The sequence below is a fragment of the Battus philenor genome, unplaced genomic scaffold (assembly GCF_028537555.1).
Source record: "Battus philenor isolate CCGP_79_NKW_IND1 unplaced genomic scaffold, ilBatPhil1.0.hap1 SCAF_20, whole genome shotgun sequence".
NCBI classification, from domain to species: Eukaryota; Metazoa; Arthropoda; class Insecta; order Lepidoptera; family Papilionidae; genus Battus; species Battus philenor.
In genome coordinates, this window is record NW_027181683.1 from 2,325,251 (window position 1) to 2,342,058 (window position 16,808).

Consider the following 16,808-nt stretch of genomic DNA (forward strand, 5'->3'; position numbering starts at 1 on the left):
ATTACTTTTTATAACTACAAGATGATTTGTTAAGGTGTAAAGGCTTTAAAAGAGAGAATGTTTAACTCATTTGGTGAAAATTAATGTATGGTAGACTCTATCTAAAAATCAATGGTAAAAGTAGTAGCGCTGTTTTTGAAAATACGCATTATTACATATTAAAATTAATTATTCTTTAATCTGACTGAGGAAGAAATATAACCTATTTAAGAGTCATTGATTGTAAATAGGTTCATCTTCATTTTATTCATTTTAATTCATCTTTATTATTGATACATATTGATTGTAAAAAGGTGTAAAAGTTTTAAAACATTTGCTGTGAAATGAACTACACATTCACCATTTACACGTATATAATATCATGTAAACAAAATTGTCTCTTATATTTCTTGTTCATATCCACAAATGTTTCGCACTTAAACCTATTTGAAAGCCCTTAATATCTCTGCAGTTCTTTTACGAAAAAACTTCTAGCATCTTTTGAAATAACACGATGTTAATAGCTCATAGTTAAAATTTACTTATGGGTTTAAAAATCTTAGTTACGCCATTACGTGTCGTACGTTTTAATATAGCTGTTGACTTTCTAGAACGTTTACACAATTTAATAACTTTGAAAGCATTAACTTGAGCAATTATCTTCGCATCAAAGACGATGGATCCTTTTCATATTACATATAAAGGTATATATAATACATATATGCTTAAAACTGTATATGTATATCTTGTTCATATACACCCACTAAAGATTGTTTCAGTGCGCGGTGCCGCTTAAAAAATTCACATAGGTTTAGTTTAGAGAAAATGCTTAGTAGCAATAAATACATTCGTTATGTAAAATTTTTAAAAAAATATGTGAATAAAATATATATTAAATGATACAAATATAGTCGGCCACACATAATCTATGTAGAGAAGATATAAAAAAATAAATATGAATAAATATTTCATGAAAATGTTTAGGTATAATGTTTAAAGGGAATTATTTAGTTTTAGATATTATATATCAGATTCTTATCGATTCTATTTATAGCAGTAAATTCAATGTTATCGTTTGTTATGGGTATCATAATCCTTTCATTAATTTTATATGATGTCTTTTCAAATTAATTATTTTCGTTAGGTAATACATTTAGCAATGACCTACTTGATTGCATAAGAGTAATTATATCGGATAAATATCTAAAATTTATTCGGCATATAATAATGGCCATTACAAATAAATATGAATTACAAAGAAACAAACATTATCGATAATTACACAACACAACACTAGCCTTGTATTGCGTAACGGAGAAGCACGTCGAAACTGCCCATCGGTTCTCCAATTTAATATTAAACTTGTTTGTGTTCAATGTAATTCGAATATTTTTCACTAGTGATGGGCTAATTTCCATAAGTTTTATTACAAATTTTTATTACGCCTATTATAATAATAATTTTATTATCTTTATGACCTTTTGAATGTTCGTCGCAAAAGATGTTCATAGATTAAATTAAATATAAAATTTGTACATAATAAAAAATCAGTTTAACTTGCGACCAGATCACGACTTTGTTGTAAAAATAAATAAAATTGTACTATATTATTTACTTCTAATAAAACCGTATGTTATTGTCAAAATTTAAAACCTGAATAAAAAGTTTCACAAACCACTTTTGCACATCTCTAGAACGCTATATTCCCATTATTAACTGTAAGTGCAAAGTAATGTTTAGTACCGAGTAACAAATAAATGTCAAGGTTTTATGAACGTTTTTTAATTTAGTACTTGTAAAAAGATTGTGATCTTTTTTTTTTAAACTATGTCTGAAATCATATGTATAAGCCACATTACATGTAAAATGTTATCTACTTTTTGTTATTAAAATGTCAGTGTGCGTATAGTTTTATTCTCTAACGATTCTCGTTTATTTAAAATAATAATGTAAATAGATTTTTTAGAAAGAATATATCGAATAATTCTATTTACTTACAAAAGGCGGGGAAGACACATTAAAAATAAACTTTGGCATTAATTAAAATATTTCATAATTGATATAAGATTTATAAAAATACACAACCTAATATCAAACAATATTTTAATGTTTTAAAATTTCAACATACATATAGTTTTTATTTAAAGAACCTCACGTATTTTAAATTAATATCATCAATAGTTTTCTTTGTAAAAGCAAATATGTGAAATAATTCTATCTACTTATAAATGGCGGGAAAGTCAAAATGATTTTCAAGTGACATACAACAGATTAAAAATAAAAATTGACATTTGTTAAAATATTTAATTATTGATATAAGATTTATAAAAATACATGAGCTAGTATCAAACAATAGTTCTATGTATTAAAATATCAACATACATATAGTTTTTTCTAAAAGAATCTCATGTATTTTAAATGAACGACATCAAAAGATTTCTGTATTAAAAGTAATATATGAAATAATTCTACGTGCTACTAAATGGCGTAAAAGTCAAAATTATTTCGTAATGACATTGAAGTGTCATGAAACAGATTAAAAATAAAATTTGACATATGTTAAAATATTTGATTGGTGCGATGGTAGATTTATATAATTGTTTGAGCTAGCAACAAACAATAGTTCAATGTTAACTCTAGGCGCCCACTCATACCTTTTGCTTTATGTCATCGCTTTCGTTGGGTAACCTTGTGTAACCCACGCGCGGTTTAAACCCACTTAAGTCACTTCTGAACAGTTTAAACGCTTTAATATGGAGTTATTGACAGATGACAATCGCAGATCGCAGCGCCTAGCAACGGAGATTATATCTCTATTAGGTGATTTACCTCCATGTTATATTTTATATGTAGATAATCGGGTTTTTATTTTCGCACGAAATTCCTACATCAGGTTTATAGTTAATAGCCACTTTTTTGTATAAATAATACATAAATTATACCTTTCCTTTTAAAGCAGGAGAATAAATTAAAATGAATTCCTTATCATGATGCGTAAACTTTATTAAAACTATGACGTAATAAATAGACTTTTTCCCGGACCACATATTAACTTATAGTTTTAATTTTGTACTTTGATAGATTTTCAATATGAAAAAGATTTTTATTAAATATGAAATTTGTTCATTTTTGCTAATAAATATAGTAATATATGCTATGCATGCATACATTACATACAACACGCAGAATATCCGCTGGGGCCTTATAGTGAATGCTGGATGAACGAGAGACCCATGTCTAGCAATGGAAATCTAACGGCTATCGTGATGATGATGAACTGTAGTAAATATGTGAATATTTTTAATCTATATTTGTTATCGTAAGCTTTAGATAAATTACCACATAACCTTTTAAACTTTAAACATTATTATATATTATCTGTTGTAACTTCTTGAACATTTGTAATGTATATCTATATATAATCTATTTAAGTTAGTCAAGCGTTTATATACCTGTCAAATGATCTTATCCTAAAATGGCGGTAACCGCCTCCGTCCGATTGGCGCCAACTAGTGACAGGTAGTATGAATCACTAGATATTTTAAAATACAAATTATTTACGACTTCTTGTAATGCCTCTTTATTTACTGAAGGTTTTTAACCAGTTGTGCTTACTTATTATTATTTTTTAAATATTATACAGCCAGAATATTCAATAATTTTTCCCGACATTATAAGTTGCAGATGACCCAAACATTTTTAAAATGTTGGCAAAATAACTAAAATAATAATAATTGGTTTCATTTAATTCGGTTAAAGATAGTTTAAGATATAAGTTGGGAAATAGTTTAAGAGAGTAACTTACCTTAATAAACATTGCCATGCAGAAAAATAAGTAAAAATACGTAAATGTTAACTGTAATTGTAAAAACAAAGGCGCAGAGGCTAATATCTGTGGAATACAGATTAAATATATAAAAACAGAGGTCAAAGGTCCAAATCTTGTGTCGTAATCTTTAAAAACAGTAAAATAAAATAGATTAAATAAGTTCAGATATTATTTAGATTACTAACTGCAATAAGAGACATTGATAAAAATTACTTAAGTAAACGTTTTATTAAATGTGGTTTACATGTATATTCCACCGTGGTAAATTCAGAGCTACCACAGACAAGAGCAGATAAAACTTTGAGAAGTTTTGATGGTTTTGATCGTAGTATGGTTCTTGCGAATAATAATTAAAATCAATAATTTTATATAAAAGTCTTAAATAATTCACACTGTGTGCAAGAATTATATTGGTTTGCCAATTCTTATCAATAAGTTTAAAAAAAAGTGGTTGTTGAAATAAGTAAGACGTTTACAAGTATAAATTACGTTTCATTTCTTGCGAAAATTCAAATTTTTTAATAAGATATACCAATCTTATTGCATTATATTCACAATCATTTTAAAATGCCGCATAGTCTTGCTAAAATCCGCTCATCGTATCACGTTTCTTTCTTAATACAAACTGTCATGTTTCCCGCCAACTCGTGAGGTCGGCCATGATGATATTGACCAATAGCACAGATTAAAAATAACATGCAATACATTGATAGATTAAACAAAATTTATATTAAATATTAATCAAATTTTAGATTATCTTTATGGTTTTACGATGTATTTAATTTGCATAAGACCGAGTTTTATAAACATACCTTAAAATGGACGCATATCCAGTATTGGAGGTTTATTATTTCAAAAGAAAATAGTAACACACTGGCCATCTGACATTGGTATGTTTACACCACAGGTTGATTGGAAAAATGTGTAGAAGCTTTATCGGGGTGAATGAAGAGCTCAAAAAAAATACGTTCTAATTCCCAAACATCCTGTATAAAGTGAGTGTTTTAATATTCAAAGTCTGCAAGCACGGATAATAAACAATAATTAATTTATAATAAATTAATGCAAGTTTTGTTTTTTTTTTTTATTTTTATATTATTGTTACATCATATATTATGTCTAAAACCATTGATTTTTGATAGGGTGTAGTACACATTATTTTACATCAACTCTTCTAATCAACCATATAAAACATATAAAAAACAAATTAATATTTAACTCATCCGTTTTATAACACGATTTCAATATTACACGCTCAATAAAAAATTACATATTTTAAAATTCGAATAACATCGCTATTCAATCACCAGACAAACGCGCCATATAATTTTAAAAAAAGTTTTAAAAAAAAACGAAGTTATATGTATTATTTACTAAAATGTTTTTCGAACAAACAGATGGAGACTTTTCGGTTACATTAATATTAAAGCTTGTAACCTTGAACTATAGATGGTCGAATTTGCATATGATTAATTTTTTTTTCCTATTTCTGTAAAACATTGCGATATCTCCGAAAGTCGTACGTGTGTTAACATTATTATTCTGCTATGTTTTTAATCAAAAGCTATTTGAATTATGCTAGAAAAAAAAATAGAAATCGTTATATTTATTGCTTTCGATCTAATTAATAAAAGTTGATATCAAGCAAGCCATCATATATTTTTAAAAATATTTCCTTTTATTTTTTCATTTATGTATATATATTTTATTAATGTATGAGAGATTTATTAATCTATTCTATTATATTGGAATAATAGAAAGCAATATCTTCCTTTTCGTTTTTCTTATTATTTTTGGTCTCTTTCTGAAATTTAAATTATGATGTTTGTTCGTAAATGGCGTAGTTCATCTAATCATGTTTATATTTTGTTTAGTATGATTTTGTTTGTTTTTTAGTTGTAAAGGAGCTTGAATTAAATAAATAATAAAAAAACGAATATATAAACAAAATAAATAAATCATAATATTTTAACAAATAAAGAATGTAATGAAATAACCACGTTTGTTTTGTTTCAGAACAATGAAGCCACTGCTACGCTTGGTGGTGGCGGTATGGCTGCTTCTCGCCACACACGCACACCCGGAGAACATCGAGGAAGTTAAAGAGCTATCGCAGGGCCAAGAGCCCGTGCTTGAGGCTCAGGAATCCGCGCCACAGGCAAGGGTAGAACGCTGTTCGAAATGCTCATCTACCGTAGGCCTGGATCTCAAGTCACCTAAGGACCTCATTGCAGCGATTCAAACTCTTCCTGGAGGTGAAGTCCACACTCAGCAATCCTTCGAAGGATGCTCCAGCGGTAAAGGATGCGCAGGCATCAAACTGCAAGACGGAAAAGTCACTGACAAGTTCGGAAACTTGAAAGCGTTTGGCGGCGAGGACAGCTTCCAAGCCGGTTCAAACTTCGGCAGTAATGTGCTCAATGGAAAAATCTCCGGGGAACCTCTCTGGTGGATGGGACCCAACTCTCCCTTCAAGAACGAAAACTCACAGAGTTACCAGAGCAAATTCAGCTCGAGCTACACTAGTAGTTCCGGAGCAGCAGCTGGCGCCGGATACGGAAGCGGCCAAAACGTACCAAACAATGCATTTTTAAACTCGAACTATAACGGCTTTGCTGGTAACGGGCAGTCGAACTACCAATCATCGTCATCCTCTTTCCAATCTAACAAGGAAGGAGAAATCGACGTCTCTAATAACCCGTTCCTAAACGGCAATATCAACCGTGGCCAACCTGGTTTCCAGGGCGGACAAGGGTTCGTATCTAGTGACGCAGCCTCCAACACTGCAGGAGCATTCGGAAGCGCTTTCGGCGCTGGTTCCCAGTCATTGTACACCAGTGGTACCGCTGGCAATTTCGGAGGAGTAGGCTACGCGGGTTCCTCACCACGTCCATTCGCCACCAATACTGGATCGAACGTGAACCTTATTCAGAACGGATACGGACAGAAAACGAACGATTACGACTTCCAGTTACAGCAATCGTCAAGCGATGATGTATTCGCGGGAGGATCGAATGTGAACCTTCAAAGCCAGGGCGGTGATCTTCAGCAAACGTGCATCGGCCAGGGACTTGTCTGCGTCCTGAGGTCGCAGTGCAGCAATGGTGTTGTAAACACCAACGGAGCCGGCATCCTCCAATCTAGAAATACGGTAAGAATTTTATGAACCTTTTATTTCTATTTAAAGTGACCACTTTGTTTAAGTTATGAGAAGAATGCCAGAAGAACACAACTTGATAGTAACTAGAAACATTAGAGATCGCAAAAATAGAGTGAATGTACTACTCTGAATGATTTTCCAAATATTTCAGTTTTCATCAACACACGTCAGTTACCTAACGAAGTAATCAGTTTTTGAAGATATACCATAATGAGCACATAATGAGCTAGTCTTAGTCAGTAGAAGTAGACTTAGACTTACAATCACAAGTCGCGGGTTCGGTTCGTGCAATAGTCTCATATGTAATTCGCACTTTTTGTATTAATTATATAAGATTGCCTCTGTTCAAACAAGTTTCTAGAGGATTAGCAATAGCGCTCTCTGCGTACCATAATACCACACTGCAATTTCCAACCCGCTTGCCTAGCGTAAACTTTATGGTATATCCCCCATAAATATATTAACGGGAGGCATATGCCTTGCAGTGATCGTCTATGGGCTAAAAAGACGACGACTAATACTGCCCGTGACCAAAGTCGTGAACTACGATCACCAACTTTAAACGACTAATCTATTTCTGTCAAGAATCGAGATTACGTCAGTTACAGTAACTTTTTTTATCCTAGTTTCGCGAACCGGAGATGGAAAAATTATACACGATACAAAAATACCCCAAATATTTCGATGAGTAATTTTATAATGTCCGAAAAAAAACCCAAGACGTAATAGAACACGTAATTATACATTGTTTAATTATGGCAATTATTTCAATATATTATCTGATTACATTAATTATGAATTCGTTTTTGCGTTGCTCCAATAAATTAATTTCTTCACTGTTGTTTAAGGATTAGAATTGATTCCCACGGTCTTCGAATTCATAGGAAATAAGGATGGAATTTTATAAATATAAAATAAATTTTAATTACTTTTTCACATGCATATCAATTTTATTTATATATAGGTATCAGACATCCCCTTGTTTTTTTGATTAGTTTAAAGTACTCCAAAAAATATATTATCCGACATGTGTTACCGACATAGCCCAACGGATTAGCTATTTAAAGTCACATAGGAAGATCACAGACTGCTTAGAACAGGTGGTCACTGGAACTTTAAGATTTAGGAGTGGTTTCGTATGCCCACAATGTGGACAAGACTTAGTAGAGGTTGTCGGAAGATACTGGATGCATGCTTTTAACTTATTAGTAAACTGTAGGAGGTGCTTATGTCCAGCAGTGGACATCATGATAAAGAAAGACAACAATTAGACCTTTCACGTTTTTTATCTTTCATCACAATGTCAGCCGTCAGACGCTCACTGCAAGGCATAGGTCTCCGCTAAAAATCGCTTCGGTGACCAGTTCTGTGCTGCATCTTTCCATGACCTAGACGCTGTCGCTGGTCAACCTAATGGAAGATAACTACGTCGTATCTTCAGGCTCGTATTCAAGACTTGAAAACCTTTAGGCTTCAGATATATACCAGAAGAGTAAATCTCAAAGAAAAAAAAATTACGTTCTAAATCTACGTAACATGATGCCATGCTCACCATATTGATGTACGAAGTCGTGTGTACCTATGACCTTCCGGGCTAGTTGACAAAATTAATTTCTGCGGTGATCTGTTAAAATTGACAAGTCGTAAAATCTATAGTCTTTGATATATAGTGGTCAACCGTCCTTGTAATCCTAAACCTTTATGATGTAATGTGTATTAAAAAATCAAACAAATACATTTCAATACAAAAGGTCACTCGTGTTTGACTTAACAAATGTCATAATCAACCGTGAAAAGGTCGCCATCTTTAAATGCGTCGTCTTTGATTTGGCGTCTTAAAATTGTTACTTCTTGACATATCTGATTTCTGCAACCGCGTCGTGGTGTTTTTTCAAAGATGACAATCGAGGAAAATCATCAATTCCTTTTTTAATAATTCATATTTAATATATATAATAACCTTTTAAGAATTCATTAATTTTAGATTAAAACAAAATTTAAATGTCAAAATGCTAAACATTTATAATAAGTTTTTATACGAAATATACTATAAGCCAAATTAGATTTATTACAATAAAACTAAATTTTTAATACTATTTGCAACATAGATGCATAATTATAAAAACAAATTTCTTAACTTTTAGAAATGCATTCGAAAATCGAAATAATAATTCTTATTCGAAATTTAAATTTATTCAGACAAACATCGCCATTTTGTATAGTTTAATAAAATTGACTATAAATTATTACATTATAGATAACACGATTTATTAGCCAAAAAAAGATACGTAAATTTGTAACGAAAAATTCTCCTAACACGTGCTTTGTTAAGAATCATTCGGCCGGGGATTTCCCAACCGGAGTTCACATGGAAACAAAGGTGGTTTGGCATAGAATTAAAATTGAAATTATCTGTGTATTTTCCGAAGTAATTTAAAACCCATATAAATCCAAGTTCATGGTAACCTAACGTCTATCGATATTTATTAATAAATCGATGTTTCATCGTGAAATTTATATTATTTATTTACGTTATTCTTAAACAATAAAATCGGACCGCGGACTAGTTTTACTCGGAATTCATTTTCGAAATCGAATCAGCAATTTTAGAGATTAGCTGGTTTAAATGACAGTGGGAAGATCATAGACTGCTCAGAATAGATGGTAACTAATACTAACTCTAGGGTTCTATAGTGGTTTCTTCCACCCACAAGGTGAACCAAAAAAAAAACAAAAAAAACTTAGTAAAAGTCGTCGAGAAACGCTGAATGCATGTTTTTAACTTATTAGTAATATATGGTGGGGGGAGTATGTCCAACAGTGGATATCCTGATGATGATGAAAGTTAAAACACTAGCAGATCTTTCTCGTTTTTCATCTTGACTATTACTATTCTGCTTTACATATATATAATATCAAAAGTTATCACAGAAACATAGCGATAAGCGATAGACTTTTGATCTTAAAGTATTTTTATTGAAAATATATTTTACATAATATAAATAATTATCAAAACTTTTGTTATTTAAATTGCAATAATGTGAAGCGTAAAAACATCTGTCAGTATAATGACCGGCATCATTGCTTCATATTCCGAAAGAAATTAATACATTTATTTATTAAGAGGTGAAGATATAAGTTGATCAAAACATTCATAGTGATGTCGTAATATTACTGAAATGAAATCGATACTTAAATATTTCATCTTGACGCGTTTAATAGATTCTTGACAAATATATACGATTCAATCGTAAATTAAAATATCTCTTAAGAGTTTAATCATTTTTTTGAAACATCAAAACTAATTAATTTTAGTTCACAACGCAATCTGTGTCATGGATAAATATTAATTATAGAATTAATCGGTGTAGTCTTTTTTTAATCGACCATCGCAATCCTGATGCGTCATTGCGGAGATTCGATATTTAAAACTTTTGGAAAACAATATCTTTATTATCATCATAATTTAATCTGTGGGACTGTTGGAAATAGGTCACCCAAAAAAGAAAAAAAGAAAAAAGAAGTCAAGTCTTTGGTACACAAAATTGGTACTTTTACTGGTGTTTATACCGTTTATGTCATACATTTTTAAATACGACTACGCCGCGTCTATCTGCTCGTGGCTGCCACTTGAAAACCTTCCGACCCAAACTTCCGTCACTACAGACATGCCCCGAATACTAACTCTCCAGCCGAGCAATTTTTCTAGCTACGTCAGTGACTTTGATTCTATAATATTCAGTTAATATTTCAGACTTTATTCTAATATGCCGAGAATTTACAGCTCTAGTCTGATTCGACTTAAATATCATCTCGCTTATTTGCATATTATTCTCAAATTTTCAGTTTAGACGTCAACATATAATAGTGTAAAACGTCGCCATAAATTTGAATCTCAATTACAGCACACCCAGCTTGTTTCTCTATCTAAGCGATCATATGATTTCGCCACACCTTTGATCCTGGTTGCGAAAGACGCATTTAAGTGTCGACCTAAGCGACACTTCGGCAGGCCCTTTAAGATGGAAATCTTTTCCACTCCTTGTCAAACAAAAACATCGATTTTAAAATCGAATAATTTCTTAGAACTTTACAAATGGTCTTTCCTAGTTTTAAGTTCTGTTAGTTGTGTTGTTTAAAAATAAATATCATCATCACCGTTCTAGTCGTAAGATATCCACTCTTAGAAATAGGCTTCCCCTATAGATTTTAAAAAGGACTTTTTTATAGCTTCTTGAAATGCTCTTCCAACACTCATGAGAGACGTTTAAAACCTTATAATCAATAGGACATATTGGAAGTGTCGTAAATTCAGAATCATCCTTATAATTATTATTGTGCTGAAAATAAATCTTGTTTAAGACTTTTTTGTCACGAACACGAACCTTGATTATAGTGATCAAAATAGACGGCACCTTATATATATTTCATCACAGTGATTAAGTGCAAGGGCTTCCTTGAGGGACTAATAGCAATAATAATATAAATAGTATGACGTCATAAATAAATTTCTAAGTGAATACCATCTCACATATGTCATGTTTTAATTCGAAACTCAAGTAATGAATTTACCAGGCTAATTACGGATTGTATACTTGTAAAAATTGTCGTCTCTCATAGATGATAATAGTCATTCCATCATCACCATGTGAATCGATGCACGCCAATGGCTAAAAGTTCGCCATGATGGCCGGTCTTGCCTTGCCTTCATCCAGTGACTTCCTTGACATCTCACCATCACGTCAACCGACGCCCACTGGAAGGCATATTCATATCAAGTGACAATAACATGTATAAAAATATGATCATCATCACCATAACCTTTAAATGTCACCAATAGGAACAACAGGACCGGTTGGAAGCGGCCTGCATTGTCTTCTATCACCTAAAAATAAAATATAATACGAAATAACAGTTTAAAAACATACAATTCTCAATAAAATAATATAAATATATAATTATAGTAACACGACGTAGATGTTAAAAAAAATATGAATATTCAGTAATATTAATGTTTCCAAAAAAATTGGATAAAAAATTCATTGCTTTATAGACATCCTGGTCATGCTAAAATATTTAAATTATCCTTGACATTCAAGAAGGAATGATAATGCATCTGACTGCGTAATAAAGGAAACCTAAATTACGATGTTTTGTCTAGATCTAGACTTTAAACTGCTAAAGATTGCACAAACTTGTCCAGCTGGATTGCAAACAATCTGAATATTCAAGTTTAGCAAGTCTTTATGTCTTGACCGGCTGGTTTCCGCAACTAAGCGGTACTGCGTTCATTTTGTGTCGAGGTTAATCTTTACTTACTTACCTTACTCGAGTCAACCCAACTCCTCGCAAAGTCTGCAGACCCTTAACGTCTGCGGTTTTAGGGATGCTCCTCGGTGATCCCAGATCGCCCTGTAGGATTCTACCCTCATACACTGAAGTTGTACGTGGGCAGCAGTCTCGTCCCCTTCCAAGCCCTGCACAGAGCACTATCCGTAATACCAGTAAACAGATTTTTGTTGGAAATACTATAATTAGTTAGGATCCCTGTCAGCAGAGGCAGTCAGGTTCGCGACAGGCCGAGCAGAGTGTTGTTGAGCCAACAACTTTTGGCAGACATTGCATATTTCACTTGTCGGCATTCCTAATGGCTATTTCGCTTATATTTTCGTAAATCGAATTACAAAAGATAATTAAAAAATTTAATTAAATAACAAAAAATAAATAAAATTAAATTTAAATTTTGGCTATCATGAAACACGTTTTTTTTATCGAATAACACGGAAATTTATGTTTTGAATATAGAGATATTTGTTGGTTTTAGTTTATAAATTGACTACTATGTTATTTATTTTTGAATCGAGAAAACTTCGTGATCGATTATATGTAAATTTAGAATAGAACGTTTATGTTAATAATTTTAAATATTTATACACATCACATCATTTATTTGTGCACGTCATGTGAAGAATGCCAGAAGAGCTTAATTTGGTAGAAACTAAAATTGCTAGGCATAAGCATTACCCAAAGGTTGGAGGAACTGCTGCCCATCTTCTGGAGACTTGTTTGTAAATAGTGTAAATCCGACATAATAAATGCACAATGCGAATAATACAAGATTAAATAACGCGAATCAAATCCGCGACCTACAATCGCAAATCTCAGCACTCTAGCTCTAAGTTACCACTGCTCAAAGTTAAAGTTATGAAACTTATTATATTATTAATTAAGTAATAGAGCAATTCATTCCCATTATTTAAAAAAAAATTAAGAATTATCATTGTTACATTTTCAGAAGTATTTTAAAATCTTTAATTCATCTTCTGTTCTCAATTTCACTTTTTATGATATTTCAAGGTTGTATATTTTAACGCCGTACATAGTATATGTACATCCTATGTGGGAAATATAAGAATTATTAATTTTATGAAGCCTAGAGAAAGTTTTAACATATTTTCTTTATTTCTAATGTTAAACTCATTATCGATATTTTTTGTATTTATTAACGTTCTAATATGTAGAAATTAATATAAAATATGATTTGAATTTATTCTCTTGTACTTTTTTTAATTTATTTACTTCGCGTGATTTTATTTCACACTTTCATTGTCCGCTTTTCACTACCGACTCGCCTGATAGAAAGCTATTTAATTTGAAATAAGAACACGCTGTCATTTCATTTCAAAATTGAAATTACTTTTTTTTATTATTTAATTTGAAATAAGAACACGCTGTCATGTCATTTCAAAATTGAAATTACTTAAAGCAATGTGATTCTTCCTTCTCACAATGTAGAGACATCACTAGCTTGTACTTTACGGTACGCAATCGACGGCGGTTAAAACAAAGTTTGTCACTCGTAAAACACTTCGCAACAAACATGAAATATTTGCATATGAATAAAGTTTCGGTAAGATGCAAGAGATTAATGGATGTCGCATACGAACTGAATTGCAGAAAAAATTTATGGTTTCATTCTGAAATCAAAATCTGAATGATCCACGGACCACCTATATTTAACGAATTTAAAGTTTTGTTAACCTTACTCACTAAACAAGTTTTTATCCGTACGTATATAAGTAAAGATGTAGTCCAGAGGATTAGCAAATTGAAGTAAAGGAAGTAAAGGATGTAGAGACCACGATAGACCAGCAAACGAAGCGCCACATGCACCCAGAAGGTGGACAGACTTTATTAAGTCCGTCAGAAGACTCTGAACGCAGATGGCTTCGAACCTGTCTTTTAGAAATCTTTGAGGTAGGGCCTTTGTCCAACAGTATCGGTGAAGAAATGTTTATGATGATCAGTTAGGCATTCAAACTTTACAGTAACCAGTTGTGATTTAAAAAAAAAACAAAATCCTATTCTTTCTTTGAATTTGTTTGTCGCTTTGAGATATATGTTATATCTTTTATCAGTCATAATTTCAGTCTTATAACGTTCAATGCTAGACGCAGACCTTTCCCATAGATTTTCTATGATGACGACCTTGACAAGGTCATCAGTACACCGTATGCGAGGACCAGTTCGCGGTCTTCACTCCAGGACCATATGTTCTGCGCGCTAGACCGCAGGACCGCAGGCCAGACCTGCCTATTGCCACTTCAATTAACTAATCCTCTGTGCTCTATTAGTTATATTCGTTGGTACCAATAGTTCTTACTATAAAACAATTACATTCATTCTAATTGTATTTTATAACAGGATATTGAAACGTAAACAAACTATTTCATAGTATTACGATGTGAACATTATATTTCATCTAAACGCAATATCAATAGAAAAAAAGTAAACATCCTCGTAGGACAATGGCGTCTAACAATGTGTCACACGAAAGAAATAATTGTTAGGTTATGTGTAATTAGATATCTACATACGTTTGTGTTTCTTTATGTTTTTGCTAATTTCCATTCCGAAGTTATAAAAAATGTACATATTTTAATATATACACAAAAAGAAAATAATGTTTACAAGGTATAGTGCGGAAAATCTGACTTATGTCAGATTTCCCGCGCATTTTGATGTCAAAATATAATTTAATTTTATTAAAGTCAAAGATTATTTAAAACTTAATAATTTAAATTATTATCGTTTTCGAAATGTTGTCGCAAATCAAACACACTAATGGCTATATATTAATGCTAATCGTTGAATTTATTACACTCGTTTATACCGGATTTAAAAATGAAATAAAAAACTATTCTTTTTATGACAACCTAAAGGTTTTAAATAAAATTATCACTGAACAGGTTTTATATAGTTAATAAGAATATAAATAAAAAGATTCATTAATAAATCTGAATAGGTTTATTTAATTTTCTACATTTAAATAAACACGTAATAAGATCGCATTTATGTTGTAATGTTACAGTAAAAACTGTAACGGTTTCCTCAATAACATGACGGCTCATTAATAACGGATTTAATTACCTAATTACACTAGATTACAATAAGAATAGTTCCCAGGGCATCTTAATACAATGCCATGGTCATATGATTTCCTAGAAAATGGAAAAATGCTTGCATCTCGTGTTAATGTACTATCAATTGCTTTTTAAAAATAGATTTTTAGAAATCAAGTATAACATTTGTCCTGATTTAATGTTATTAGTTTGCGTTGTTACAAAACGTAGATTTATTTTTCATTATTTTACCGATTCTTTTGGCTCAAAGGACCATTTGCGTAATTTCTTTGTTTAATATAATCGTACATGTGAAATGTTCTTTGACTGAATGTTCGGAATATTTACAAAACAAAGTATAATCAATTAAAAGCTATTTATAAATACGACGCAATAGCATAAATAGCTTAATTTAATATTTAGCAAAAGCATTTGTAAACATCAGATAGATTTAGCATAACGTTTTTTTACTTAATTATCTCAAAAATATACTAATCTCTTTTATATGTACATATATTAATTTAACAGCTTAATTATGCAAATAAATGTATACAATAACAATTTTTCGACCTGTCTAAAATAAAACCTAATGTTTCAAATTTTTAAGAAAAATCTATATGTATGATTTAAAAAAAAATACGATATTACTAAAAAATAAAACTTAAAATTCCTATACAAACTTATAAAGTTTCAATATTTATTAAAAATAATCTTAATACGTTCTATTGCCGATAGTACCGTACTACATTTTCGAATTAGGTCTAGAACAGAATGGAACATTCGAGAACGACTTATATAATATCAGTGAGTTTACGAATTGACTTAATTGACTGTAAAAGCTGCTATTTAAAAACATTTTAGTTAAATTATTGTCTGTTAATAGAAAAAACTCTTCCCGGTTCATTATTATAATCTGTGTTTACTCAGGTATAACAGGAAGACAGATTATTAATATCTTCAATTAAATATGCATTTACGATTATTTATCGTAAATGCCGCGTGCGTTTACCGTAAATACAATTAATTTTCTCATGCTAATGTCTTTATTGATTATTTGATATATTCATCAATGTCTCGCCAAAAATTTAAATTATGTTTTAATTAGCATTGGTCATTCGTTTTTGAAGTATAAGTATCTATAATATTTTATATACATTTACAACAGATAATAAAAGTGTATATATTTAACATAAAAGTTTAATTTTTAATTTTAGAATGCAAATATATCGGTCACGGTTAAATGTGACATTTAAACGATGTCTCGATCGTAAAACGATTAATTTTGATGCAAATCTTCGATATAGATAAAACTTATTAACATATAAATTATCCATAAATAATTGAATGCATTGAAAACAATAAAATTCACATGGTCTTGCAAATAAACGAGTATATCATACAGATTTCTCAACTAAATTATTAGTTCATTTCATAAATT

General features: G+C 30.9%; 1 protein-coding gene across 1 annotated transcript in view; it reads left to right on the plus strand.

Moving 5' to 3' along the window:
* LOC137923080 (uncharacterized) overlaps positions 1-16,808 on the plus strand; it is a 67,151-nt gene that overhangs the window by 12,948 nt on the left and 37,395 nt on the right. Inside the window, exon 2 of the mRNA XM_068766211.1 lies at positions 5,825-6,959. Coding sequence (XP_068622312.1) covers positions 5,829-6,959 — 1,131 coding nt within the window. The 5' untranslated portion in view covers positions 5,825-5,828. The remainder of the gene's footprint in view (positions 1-5,824; positions 6,960-16,808) is intronic.